This window comes from Alexandromys fortis, unplaced genomic scaffold (assembly GCF_014885135.2).
Source record: "Alexandromys fortis isolate MF-2015 unplaced genomic scaffold, M_Fortis_MF-2015_v1.1 scaffold_3, whole genome shotgun sequence".
Taxonomy (NCBI): domain Eukaryota; kingdom Metazoa; phylum Chordata; class Mammalia; order Rodentia; family Cricetidae; genus Alexandromys; species Alexandromys fortis.
In genome coordinates this window covers 14,767,967-14,780,893 of record NW_026067909.1, presented here as the reverse complement: position 1 = coordinate 14,780,893, position 12,927 = coordinate 14,767,967, and the positions used below count along the sequence as shown (strand labels likewise).

The 12,927-nt window shown below is 48.8% G+C and overlaps 2 protein-coding genes and 1 long non-coding RNA gene across 5 annotated transcripts in view; 2 read left to right on the top strand and 1 right to left on the bottom strand.

Moving 5' to 3' along the window:
* Positions 1-9,982, top strand: part of Top6bl (TOP6B like initiator of meiotic double strand breaks) — a 113,707-nt gene extending 103,725 nt beyond the window's left edge. The window contains exons 13-16 of the mRNA XM_050137587.1: positions 3,105-3,203; positions 8,545-8,623; positions 9,529-9,752; positions 9,833-9,982. Of these exons, the coding sequence (XP_049993544.1) occupies positions 3,105-3,203; positions 8,545-8,623; positions 9,529-9,752; positions 9,833-9,895 (465 nt within the window). The 3' untranslated portion in view covers positions 9,896-9,982. The remainder of the gene's footprint in view (positions 1-3,104; positions 3,204-8,544; positions 8,624-9,528; positions 9,753-9,832) is intronic.
* On the bottom strand, positions 7-9,950 carry LOC126498702 (uncharacterized). Its single transcript, XR_007590880.1, has 3 exons — positions 9,810-9,950; positions 6,409-6,502; positions 7-3,108 (listed from the first exon to the last, which is right to left on the bottom strand). It is a non-coding gene; the product is annotated as an uncharacterized lncRNA (long non-coding RNA).
* Rce1 (Ras converting CAAX endopeptidase 1) lies at positions 9,972-12,913 on the top strand. 3 transcript variants are annotated; one of them, XM_050137588.1, is made up of 8 exons: positions 9,972-10,284; positions 10,415-10,517; positions 10,611-10,694; positions 10,929-11,007; positions 11,502-11,669; positions 11,791-11,862; positions 12,111-12,186; positions 12,368-12,913. In XM_050137588.1, the coding sequence occupies exons 1-8, from the start codon at positions 10,100-10,102 to the stop codon at positions 12,726-12,728; spliced, it is 1,128 nt and encodes a 375-aa protein (XP_049993545.1). In that variant the 5' UTR covers positions 9,972-10,099; the 3' UTR covers positions 12,729-12,913. The 3 variants fall into 3 exon arrangements, with proteins under 3 accessions (XP_049993545.1, XP_049993546.1, XP_049993547.1); XM_050137589.1 differs by having other exon boundaries at positions 12,124-12,186; positions 12,368-12,739; XM_050137590.1 differs by having other exon boundaries at positions 10,255-10,284; positions 10,615-10,694.
* The last annotated feature ends 14 nt before the right edge of the window (positions 12,914-12,927 follow it).

The window sequence follows — 12,927 nt, the reverse complement described above, 5'->3', positions numbered from 1 at the left end:
AAAAATGGGGCACTGAACTGAACAGAGAATTCTCAAAAGAAGAAGTTCAAATGGCCAAAAGACACCTAAGGTCATGCTCAACCTCATTAGCAATCAGGGAAATGCAAATCAAAACAACTTTGAGATATCATCTTACACCTGTCAGAATGGCTAAAATCAAAAGCACCGATGATAGCCTTTGCTGGAGAGGCTGTGGAGGAAGGGGTACACTCATCCATTGCTTTCAAACTTGATCACAACTGAGTTTGATCCCTGGAGCCCACATAGTTGAAGAAAAATCACTCTTGGATGTCACTACATTATTTTGTTTGTGTGTTAACAAAGAAGCTTGCCTAAAGATCAGAGTGCAGAGCTAAACCACTAGAGGCCAGGCAGTGGTGGTACACACCTTTAATCCCAGTACTTGGGAGTCCCATGCCTTTATTCCCAGCACTAGGGAGGTGGAGGCAGGAAGGCTGGGTGGAGAGAGGAATATAAGGCAGGAAGAGACAAGAGCAGTACAGTCTGGAGACTCAGTCTGAAGCAGTCAGAGGACACAGTCTGAGGACAGGTTCACCCTTTTGGTCTGAGGATTCAGTAGAGATAAAAGGTCTCCTTAGTGGCTGACTGCTCTGCTTCTCTGATCTCTCAGCTTTCACCCTCTAATATTTGACCCCAGGTTTTTTTTTATAAGAACAATTATACACTTGGAAGTTGTCGTCTGACCTCCACATGTGCACTCTGTGGTTGTATATGTACATGCGTGCACTTGGTACATGCACGCATGCACACACACAAAGCAAATGGTTTTCTTTTCGAAACAGGGTTTTTCTATGTAAAAAGTCCTGGTGTCTTGGAACTTACTATGTAGACCAGAATGGCCTTGAAATCACAGAGATCCTCCTGATTCTTCCTCCCAAGTACTGGGATCAAAGCTCTTGAGGCTGTGCTCTTCAGCTGGCGGTTTTGTTCTCTGAGAGGGGTCACATGACTGGGATTATAACAGGGCCCCTTGACCTTAGCACAACTGACTCCATGGTGGAAGTACCATTCAGGCTGTAACACTCAGCACATAGACAGCGCCACATGCCAAAACTACAACAAAGACTTAACCAAAGTCTCATCTGTCGTGAGAATAGCAATGTGCTGGCTAGTGTTTGGTAGGATAGCGGTGTGCCGGCTAGTGTTTAGTCAACTTAACAGAAGGCAGAGTCATCAGAGAGGAGGGAACCTCAAATGAGAAAATGACCAGCTCCTAGGCAAGCTTGAGGGGCATTTTCTTGACTAATGATTGCTGTGGCAAGAATGGTGCTATCCTTGGACGGTGATCCTGGGGTACAGAAGAAAGTGGGCTAAGCAAGCCGTGGAAAGCAAGTGTTCCTCCATGGCTTCTGCTTCAGTTTCTGCCTTGAGTTCCTACCAAGATAAAATAGACTATTTCTTCCCCAAGTTGCTTTAGCCATGGTGTTTTGACACAGAACCATGAATGTGTGTGTGCATGCCAGTACTCAGATCAGCTCATGATCCGCCTGCGAACCAACAGTTCCGCCTACAATTAAGAGGGTCTTCCCACATCAGTTAACATAATCAGAGCAATCATTGGCCTGTCCAGAGGCCTTCCGTCCAGGTGATTCTAAACGTGGTCAGGGTGACAATTAACATTAGCCATCATTGCTGCACACCCTGATCTCAGATAACCAAAACTGTGAGGAAGAAATGTGAGCACTCATAAGCCTCAGTCTGTGAAAGTTCATAGTAGTGCCTGAAGAAACTGAGACTGAAAATACTTTATGCAAAATGGACTCTCAGTGTTAGTCACCTTTCTTCCCCTGGGGTCATAGGGTGAGGAACTGGGATTGCCAGCAGATCAGATTCCCTAGCTGTTGCTGCTGCTTCCCCTCTAGACAGTCTTTGGCTGCTTGGGAATGCTGTGTAGATGAGGCTGGTACTGAACTCACGGAACTCCACCCACCTCTGCTTCCCAGGTCTGGCTGTTTCTTTATTTTTATGTGCTCCTTTTTTCTTAGAAGATAATATAACACATAGACAAACTTTAGTACTAATTTCTATCACTATAATTTTAATTTTTGTACATCTCATATAGTAAAAACCAAGGAACTATATTTTTATATATATAATGGCATTTCATCAATTTCAACAGGGTTAGAATTTGCTTTAGTCAATAAATAGTGTACTTTGTTACTTAATCTAATCACCCAGTCTTCTAAGTTGATAAGTTTTATTGCTGTGTATAGTGTCTCAGTTAACATCTGTGATATCTTGTTTTATCAAAAATTATTTCATAGAATAAAGTGCTTTGAACTATTGGCACAAAGAATGATGTCTTTATGAGCAAGTGCCTTTAAGTCATGACTTCATCTCTGGGCATGTTGTTGATGGGGTAAAAAGAAGCGGCCCTGGCTTTTGTCCTACCTGATCTTGAATGGGTCACTTCTTTTTGAATTTCAGTTTCTTGTGTATGAAATTAATGTGTTGGGGGCCAGAGAAATGGCTCAGCTGTTATAAGAGAACCTGCTGTCTTTCCAGAGGACCCAAGTTTAGTTCTAAGTACCCACATCAGGTGGCTCACAACGCCTCTTCTAGCCTCTGCAGGATCCTGCGCACACATGGCTTACAAACATATAAGCACACACATAAAGTAAATCTTTGCATGGTTTCAGGCGATTCCTCGTGTTCTTTGACTCTGACACTCCACAGTCCAGCACTGAAGCAGCAAAGGCTGATCCATATGCCCAAGATACAGACTGCATTCCCTGGCTCTTTTCTCTAGAAGGCCTGAGGAAGACTTCCTACCTCTTCCTTAGTCTCATTGAGGAATCCCACGGCATCAGTGAGAATCACTTCTTTCTCGCTCATCTTAGGGAAGAGAATCTTTTACAACCCAAACAGGAGACAGAGGGATTTCTGGGATATCTGCTGCAGACAAAAACCTTGGTTGAAGATCTTGCTTAGGTGGGAAGACATATGGGAGCCACATACCGAGCACCTGTAGAGACAAATCCATAAATACAGCAGAGAAGGTTGTATCTTGTCTTCCTCAGGCTCTGCAGCTCCTCCTCTGGTTCCAGTGGTGAATTCAGCCTTCTCTGTCTCGTGAATTTCAGGCAGCTGACACACAGGAATTCGGGACCAAACTGCACAGATTATTTTATGATACCACCCAGCACCGACTCCTGCACCACTGCTCATGCGACACAGAACAGGTAAGTGTGACGATAATAGTATTTTAGTGGAAATCTCCCATTCTGATGTGGGAACCCTTAATTCAGGGTGGGTGAGTACAAATGCTTCTGGTCGCACGGCTGGCCTTTCAGCAGACGCTCTGGCAAAAGAAACCGTCACAGAACCAAGTGCTTTGAAGAAGCCGAGAGCATGGCTGGACACTGGGTTCCATTTCTACCACTGGGTCATTGTTGGCATCATTAGAGATGTGATTTAACCTTGCCGAGCTTTGGTTTTGATGCCAGTAAAATAATAATAATGCATGCCTAAAATTACTGTTGTGAGGCTTGTGTCTCATAAAAATCTACCGTTAGCAGTTCACCCTTCTGGGTGCTGGAGGCCCAGAGCTCTCAGTGGAGGTTTCTACTCCAGCACATTTGGTGACCATGTCCTCACAAGGGGAGATCTTGCCTAAAAAATTCTGTATGCCTTCAGATTCCAGGAATAGCTGGGAGTAAGTTGTTCAACTAAAGCCCACCTTTCTGGTTCGCCTTCCCTCTCTTCCTCTCTCCCTCCCTCCCTCCCTCCTTCCCTCCCCCTGCCCTTTTAGTTTTTCAGAACAGGTCTCTCTTTGTAGCCCTGGCTGTCCTGGAACTCCCTTTGTAGGATCAGACTAGACTTGAACTCAAGAGATCTGCCTGCCTCTGCCTCCTGGGATTAAAGGTGTGTGCCATCACACCAGTCTCTGGTTCTCTTGACATTAAAAAAAAAACTAAAGTATAAATTAAATAAGCAAAAGACTAAAGATTAAATCATTACACCATGGCTTCTGGGAAAGAGGAAGGGAAGGAGGGAGGGAGGGAGGGATTGGTGTCAAGATGGCTATTTAATGTCAGGCAATAAATACAACAGTCATTCCTGAGAAATGGAAAGCAAAATAAAAATGTTTTTGAGAACAGGGTCTTAATATATAGCCTTGGCTGTCCTTGAACTCTATGTAGATTGGACAGATGCTAAATTCAGAGACCTGTCTGACTTGCTTCTTGAGTGCTGAGATTAAAGTTGTGTGCCACCAGATCCCAGCCCTCAGAGGCATCTCCAGCCCCTGCACGGTATCTCACCATTCATCTCCTAGAGTGACTCCAGTAGACTTTCAGAAGAGAGGACCTTCAGCACGCCCTCCGCACCCGGTCTCCCTTTGTCCCTGGTCTACCTGGTTGGCTAGGGAATCTAGGTCCTCAGGCACAGAATGATCTTCAGAGTTTTGGATTTGCCCTTCTCTTCAGTGAGGCTGGCAGCCCACGCCACTGTGCCTGTCACAGCTTCCGTCGTACTTGTCTGCAGCCCTCAGCTGACTCACTGCGAAACCTCAGCAAGTAAAGCTCACAACTGCTATGTCAGTTCCCTAGAGATGCTCTAAGACATTACCAGAAACACACAACTTAAAAACATTATTTATGCCGGGCAGTGGTGGTGCACACCTTTAATCCCAGCACTCAGAGGGCAGAGGCGCGTGAATCTCAATGAGTTCAAGGCCAGCCTGGTCTACAGAGCGAGTTCCAAGACAGGCTCCAAAGCTACAGAGACAATGTCTCCAAAAACCAAAACAAAGCAATACATAGATAGATAGATAGATAGATAGATAGATAGATAGATAGATAGATAGACAGACTCACTCACTCACTCACTCACTCACTCATCATTTATCCTGTCAGTTTTGGAAGCCAGGCATCTAAAATCAAGGTGTGAGCAGACCTGTGCTTCCTTCAGAGGCCCTGGGAGAGTCCGTCCTGTCTCTGGCTTCCTAGTTTGTGGTTTACGTAACTCCAGCTTTTGCCCCATCCATCTTCAGCTAGCCTTTCCTACCTGTTTCTCAGCTTTAGGAGGGCTTGCCCTGAATCCAGCATGATTGTATCTGCCACAACCCCTTTTCCAAATCTCACACTCAGAGGCACTTGGTGTTAGGGCACGGATACATGGGGAAACGGGGGAAGGGGCACCGTCCAGTGTAGCACAGCCCAGGAGAATACAGCATGAGCCATCGCTAGGACCCGCGAAGACCCCTCAGGATCTCGAGTGCCTGTTTCTGGAGATCTTTTGGTGGACCTCTGACATCCCAGTGAGATCTGAAAGAATCTATCTGTCCTCTTTACCTTGTTTGGTTCTAGCCTTAGCGCCATCCATAGCCCACTTAACTTGGCAGATGGCTGGTGAACCCAAGGATCTTGGAAGAAAGGAGCATTTACAGAATACCTAGTCTGTATTTCCACCTCAGTCTCCACAAAGATGTTCTGAGCTAGGTCACTGTTGTCCATCTTATAGACAAGGTAATTGTAAAACTTAAAACTTGCTAGTCACAAGGCTCACAGCCTGATCACAGTGTGCCTTTGTAGGAGTGAGTGACAAGCCCAGGGAAGAGGAGGCACATTCATCCTTTGTCATTACTTCTTCCCTCTAGAACCAGCCACTGTGTGATAACTCATTGGTGGCACAATAGCGGCACCCAGTGGCCTAAGGCACAAACTACACGATTAAGGTCCTAGGTCAAATTCTTTTATTTGTGGACCTATCACTTTGTTTCCATGGCAACTAGCCAACTCACCTAATATAGAATCAACCCATCTATAGTTTAAGGAGAAATGGGCAGTTCTCTAAGGAAAGGTTTGGTTTCCTAGGGTGCAGACTAGAACTGAATGTTCCAGTGTTTTGAGGATCAGGCTGCCTCTCTGGAAACCCAGATATTGACGGGTATGCAGCCTGTCTTAGGTGGATCATCCCCCAGCAAAACCAGTTTGTAAAAGAAGACAGACATGTCTGTTACACAAGACTTCCCGGCTAGAGTAAACTGAAACGGCACTGTTTCTTGGGGGCTATCTTTGTCCTTTGTGTGTTCCTGGGAATGCAATTACACAAGTTGGAACTTGTGTTAATAAGCAATGTAGACCAGGTATGGCGGCACACACCTTTTAGGATCTGTGCCTCTGAGGATTTTGGTCTATTGGGAGAGACTGTGGAACCAGCCACAGAAATGCTGAACAGTGACTATAACTGCATAGCTCTGTAACATAGCCAGGTATGGAAGTGTACACCTTTACCCCAGCACTTGCGAGACAGAGCCCAGCCTGGCCTACATAGTAAGTTCCACTACAGCCAAAGTTACGTAGTGAGACTGTCTTTGGGGGGAGGGGGGAAGCAGTGTGTTATAGAGTATATTTTACTGTGATGTAATTCTGATGTAGGACTTACCTTTTTTGTTGTCTTTCATGACAGGGTTTCTCTGTGTAGCCATGGCTGTCCTGGAACCTGCTCTGTAGACCAGGCTGACCTCACACTCAGAAATCTGTAAACACAGGCTGCTTGTTCTTCCCGGCCACCCAGACCCGGAATAATCACATAGAAACTGTATTAATTAAAACACTGTTTGGCCAATCATTTAGGTATATTGCTTGCTAGCCCTTATATCTTAAATTAACCCATTTCTATTATTTTATATTTTACCATGAGGCTTATGATACTGGCGTGTGGGAGTCTTTCTCCTCCTGTGACTACATGGCGTCTCTACAACTCCGCCAACTCTCTCCCTTCATCTCTGCTCAGATTTTCCCCTTGGCTATACTCTGTTAAGCCACTGGCCGAAAGCAGCTTTTTTTATTAACCACTGGCAATAAAACAGCATACAGAGGGGAATCCCACATCAAAGATCTGCCTGTGTCTGCCTCCTGAGGCCTGGGACTAAAGGTGTGAACCACCATGCCCAGCTGACTTGTCATTTTAAAGTGTGCAACTCTAAAGGTGCTACTAAGGATCTCATGGTGCACTGAAAACCAGCCCTGCACCCGCTGAGCTCAGCCCTCTCTCTCCTACTCCTGCTTCACTTCCCGCTCCCCATGGTGTTCTCTGGAGTAGAAAGCACAGATGAGGGCTTGGTTGTTGCTTTTGAGGCAGACTCTTGTGTATCTGAGACCTTTATCTTTATATGGCCTTTATCTTCCTACATAGCTGAGGATGGTCTTGAACTCATACTCATTTGCCTTCATCTCCTGCATGCTGGGATTACATGTATGTGCTATGCCATTTTATGTAGTGCTAGGGGTTGTACCCGAAGCTTTCATGCACTTTTGAGCTATGCAAGTACTCATTTTTCATCTTTTTAAAGATTTCTTTTTAATTTTTATATTTAATAATTTACATATGCATACAGATGATCAGAGAGACAGACGATCAAACATTCAAGGTCAGCTCTAGGATATATGAGACCCTGTTCCTCACCTCCCCCCAAATTATTTATTTATTTATTTATTTATTTATTTATTTATTTGGTTTTTTGAGACAGGGTTTCTCTGTGGCTTTGGCTTTGGAGCCTGTCCTGGAACTAGCTCTGTAGACCAGGCTGGTCTATAACTCACAGAGATCCACCTACCTCTGCCTCCCTAGTGCTGGGATTAAAGGCGTGTGCCACCACCACCCGGCCCTGATTTTTTTCTTAATTTTAAAAATAATAATAACATAGATTCCTGTGACAAAAGAGTCATTCATGTTTGATTCAGAAATGGTTGTAATGAGGTGAGATAATGTCTACATTAGCACACTCTAATTTTGAGTTTGTTTATAAAGGTTATAAATTTTTAAAGAAATTTTAATAAAGATAAAAGACTCCACTGCAAATTCAAAGTAGTTTTTTTTNCTGGAACTAGCTCTGTAGACCAGGCTGGTCTCGAACTCACAGAGATCCGCCTGCCTCTGCCTCCCGAGTGCTGGAATTAAAGGCGTGCGCCACCACCACCCGGCCCAAATTATTTATTTTAAAACAGACATGGTCAGGCATTGTGATGTACGCCTTTTATCCTAGCACTCAGGAGGCAAAGGCACGATGATCTCTGTGAGTTCGAGCCTAGCCTGGTCTACATATCAAGTTCCAGACAGTCAGGACTCCATAAAGAGGGGCTGGAGAAATGGCTGTGTTTAAGAGAGGCCATGCTCTTGCAGCAGACCAGAATCATGTCAGGCAGCTCACAAACACGTAATTCCAATTCCAAGGGACCTCACGCCCTCTCCTGGCCTCCACACATAATTCATATAGGTCCTCACAAATAGACTGAGTAGGGAGATGGACACATGCACATAAAATGATGAGCAGTGCCATACTCCACTGTCAGCAAGTATCCCAAGTCCAGGGAAGAACAGACTTGCTGGGAAGGCTAGAGCCTGAGTTGCACAGAAGGAAGATGCTTTGAAAGTTGGAGGTCAAGTAGAGACTGATGAACTAGGAGGAAGAGGGAGTTCCTGGTGAAGAACACCCTATAAATCAATCAAGCCACCAGGCACACGGCTCACTATGGCTCAGACTTCTGCAAACTCACTTGGAATTTATAATTGTTACAGCACCCGACTCCAGAGAAAAAGCATTCTACCCAGAGCACCGAAGACTGGCGTGGGACTATCGGCCAGCAGTCCCATGTGGGTAAGGCCCTCAGTTAAAAGCAGAGAAGTAAAAGCCTCGGCTGGTAGCTGTTCAACTATACCACTGCAGTTAGGCTATGCCGCCCCCTGCTGGGATTGGTCGTGCCACAGCGATTGTGGGGCTACCTGAGAGGACTGAAAATCTGTGCGGTGTACTTATTATTGTTAGCTTTTCTAAAGAAAGTGCATTTGTTGGCCGAGATCCCCAGGGACCTGCTCAGGAGGGATTTGTCACGGTAAAGACTCTGTAAATTTGCACCTGAGGGGCAGAGTGTTTGCTTGCCTGTTTGTCAAGACCCTGAGCTTGACTCCCTTCTCCACAAATGAACCCGTTACTGATAAGCGGAAAATAGTTCTCAACTTTCTTAATGCTGCAATGCAACCCCCAACCATAAAATTATTTTCATTGCTACTTCATAATTGTAGTTTTGCTTCTGTTATGAATCGTAATATCTGATTTGCCACCCCTGTAACAGGGCTGTTCAATGCAAAGGGGTCACGACACACAGGTTAAGAACCACTGGCTAAAGCAAGCTGACTCGTGTCTGTGAACCCAGGGCTTGGGACACTGAAGCAGGGCGATCAGTCTAAGGCCAGCCTTAGTTATGTGACTAGTACAACACCAGAGAGACTGAGTTGCTTTCTGCCCGAAGCAATCGGAGCTTGGAATTCATACTACACAATCGGGGGTGGGGGGTGTTACTAATGCCCTCCATCAAAGTCCAGCTAGGACGGGTGGGGGGGAGGTAGTTACGGAAGGCAGGAGTTGAAAGATTTCATCTGGAAGGATGGAGTGGGAGAGCTCATTTAGAACCATGCCCACGCCCAGCTCCCCTGCCTCAAGACTCTGCAGCACTAGCATAAGGCTGCGGGAGCAAGATTTGAAATGGACTTTTCTTCTCCTAGAGAGCAGCGGGCAAGCAGAAAACAAGAAGCTCAAGAGAAGCCCCAGCCTGGGCAGGGAAGAACCGCAAGCTCTGTGCTCCGCCAGGGATCCGAGCCCTCCAGAGTGCGCCGCACGCCACCACGAGCCCACTGTGGCCTCCCCCAATGCCAGAGGATCGCCCGCCCCAGCGGCCCAAAGCAGGGCCCCGGCGCCAGACGCAGCGAGCCCTGCGGGCGGCCTGGAGGTACTGCGGCGAGCGCAGGGCGGGTGCCAGCCTGGGCTGCTGCCGCTGGGTCCTCACCACTGTGTCCTCTGCTCCTGCAGGACTTGTGGCTGCAAGAGGTCTCCAATCTGTCCGAGTGGCTGAGTCCAGGACGCAGGTTCTAAACGTCCGCTACTGAGGATCCCAGCGGGCCAACGCGCCCGGAACACGGGTGTCGTGCCTTCTAGAGTTCAATAAAGCTGCTCCAAGCACAGAGTCTCTGCTACGGTGCAAGGGGAGGGGCACCTCGGGGCCACCGGCAGCTCGCGCCGCCGCCTGACGTCATCCACGCAGATACGTCACTGCCGCGCGCCACGGGTCCGGGCGTGATGGCGGCGCTGGGCGGGGACGGGCTGCGCCTACTGTCGGTATCGCGGCCTGAGCGGCAGCCCGAGTCAGCCGCGCTGAGCGGCCCGGGCCCGGGGCTGTGCTGCTGGGTGTCTGTGTTCTCCTGCTTCAGCCTCGCCTGCTCCTACGTGGGCAGCCTCTACGTGTGGAAGAGCGAGCTGCCCAGGTGCGGGGGCTGCGCGCGCGCGGCCGGAATCCGCGAGGCGGGGCTGTGGGCGGGGCTTGGGCCGTACGGGGGTGGAGCCGCATTGGCAAGTGGCTGCTACAGGCCCCCTGAACTTACTGATCCTTCCTAGGGACCACCCTGCTGTCATCAAGCGGCGTTTCACCAGTGTCTTGGTGGTCTCCAGCCTGTCCCCTCTCTGCGTGCTACTCTGGCGGGAACTCACTGGCATCCAGGTGCGGAGGAGGCGGGGCACAGGGCAAGCAGGGAAAGAATCCAAGGTTTTTGTGGGAGGGAACATCACTGATGCCCCCTTTCCTGTGGCTCAGCCAGGCACATCACTGCTCACCCTGATGGGCTTCAGGCTGGAGGGCATTTTCCCAGCAGCTCTGCTGCCGCTGCTGCTAACTATGGTGAGTCCTGGTTTCTTTTTCCTGCCCTGTGTTCACTAGTATAATGAAATGCCCTTGTGTCCAGTCTTGGAGGTTGGCAGACAGGAAGTGTGATATGACCCTTGAGCCCCCTGGTGTGCATGACTGGGAAATCCTAGAACTCAGGAAACTTGGTCCTGAGGCTGACCAAGGGCACTGTGTGAGCAAGGTCATTGGGTTGTGGTGAGTCTTTCATTTGAGTCTTTCTGCCCCCAGATCCTTTTCCTGGGTCCACTGATGCAGCTCTCTATGGATTGCCCATGTGACCTGACAGATGGGCTGAAGGTTGTCCTGGGTGAGTCTTCAAGACTGAGGAAAAGGTAGGCACAGGCAGTCCAGGACACTGGGGAAAGGAGTCAGTGAGATGCTGTGACCTGGACTGAAGAGGCGAGATGTCACCTCTCTGGGTGTATTTCTTCACCAGTAAAGTGGATCATATTGCTGGGTACCTTGTAAATTTATGATACTCAAGGAGGTCTTTCAGGACCCAAAACAGTACTTGATTTGGGTCAGAAGCACCTTCCCCTGCTTTTCCATCCTTGGCTTCCCCAGACTGGCCTTGGTTAAATTTACTGACTCCCTCATCTACTGTTCCCTTCCCTTACCACTGTCAGCTATATCTCAAGACATTGTGATTATGTGTGCTGAGATTTGTTCCCTTCCCTGTTCTGATTCTCAGGGTTCCTGACCTGAGTTTGGCCAGAATAATTCTGTGGGAGAGGCCCCTGGGTGGTAAGGTCCCTCTTTTTAGTAACTAGGCACTCATTATTTATCCTGAATTTACCCTAGCCCCTCGCTCTTGGGCCCGCTGCCTCACAGACATGCGCTGGCTACGAAACCAAGTTATTGCACCCTTGACAGAGGAGCTGGTGTTCCGGGCTTGTATGCTGCCCATGTTAGCGCCATGCACAGGTCTGGGCCCTGCTGTGTTCACCTGCCCGCTCTTTTTTGGAGTTGGTGAGTCTAACTGGTCCAGTAAAGATGTTCCCAGCATGAGGGCTGAAAATGGGGCTTGGGATGAGGGGTGAGCTAGATAGCAGGCCAGAGGAATACGATGTGGTTTTCACTTTCCTCCCAGCCCATTTTCATCACATTATTGAGCAGCTACGTTTCCGCCAAAGCAGTGTGGGGAGTATCTTCTTGTCTGCAGGTGAGCCTGGGGAGCTTGCTTGGCACAGCTGGGGGCTGGGTGTTATGATATGCCTGACAGCCACTCTACAGAAAGAGCTGGAAACACAGGGCTATAAATGTTGAATGGGGACCACTGGTCATGAGAGGTGGGGTACAGAAAACAGCCATAGATGGCGGGGCAGCCACTGTCAAAGGGGAAAGGGTGGTCTCTGGCTGTGGGATGTGCAGGGCTGGGGCAGGGTGGGCATCAGGTGTAGTCACTCGCAGCTCCTGTCTCCAGCGTTCCAGTTCTCCTACACCGCTGTCTTCGGTGCTTACACAGCTTTCCTCTTCATCCGCACAGGTTGGTCCTGGGGCCCCAGATGAGGGTGGGAGGAGGGGGTACTATGAATGTGACAGTTTCTTCTAGCACAGTCCTTGAAGCAGACTGAGCCAGGGCCCTCAGCTTGTTAAGGTCTGAAAGATTATGACATGGGGGTCAGAAGTGGTGGGGCCGTTTCATGTCACACCATCTCCCTCTCCAGGACACCTGATAGGGCCAGTTCTTTGCCACTCCTTCTGCAACTACATGGGCTTCCCTGCTGTGTGCGCAGCCCTGGAGCATCCACAGAAGTGGCCACTGCTGGCAGGCTATGCTCTTGGTGTGGGACTCTTCCTGCTTCTGCTTCAGCCCCTGACGGACCCCAAGCTCTACGGCAGCCTTCCCCTTTGTGTGCTTTTGGAACGAACAGGAGCCTCAGAGACCCTACTGTGCTCCTGACCATCACTCTTGTGTACACTCCAGTGAACTCTGACGGGCTCTCCAGCCCTTCCTTATCAAGGAATACTGCAAGAGCAGGGCTGGCTGGGGTCCCCGAGATCTCAGGAATTTTTGTAGGGGATTGAAGCCAGAGCTAGTTGAACCCCAGGGACCAAGAGAAAGTAGCAGATATCCAAAGGGTACAGCCTCTCTGACAGAGGGGTTGAGGAGCAGCTGAACATGAGGGAACAGGGAGACATCCTAGGAGCTGTGCACTCCCTCTTTGGACTGCTGCTTCTCTCTGCTCCCTCCCCCCCCCCCCCCCCCCCCCCCCCCCCCCCCCCC

Excerpts from the sequence above, each read along its gene's own strand:
- Rce1 (XM_050137588.1), top strand. The coding sequence starts at position 10,100 with ATGGCGGCGCTGGGCGGGGACGGGCTGCGCCTACTGTCGGTATCGCGG. Across the intron at positions 10,695-10,928 it reads TGCCGCTGCTGCTAACTATG|ATCCTTTTCCTGGGTCCACT; the intron begins GTGAGTCCTGGT and ends TTCTGCCCCCAG. Across the intron at positions 12,187-12,367 it reads TTTCCTCTTCATCCGCACAG|GACACCTGATAGGGCCAGTT; the intron begins GTTGGTCCTGGG and ends CTCCCTCTCCAG.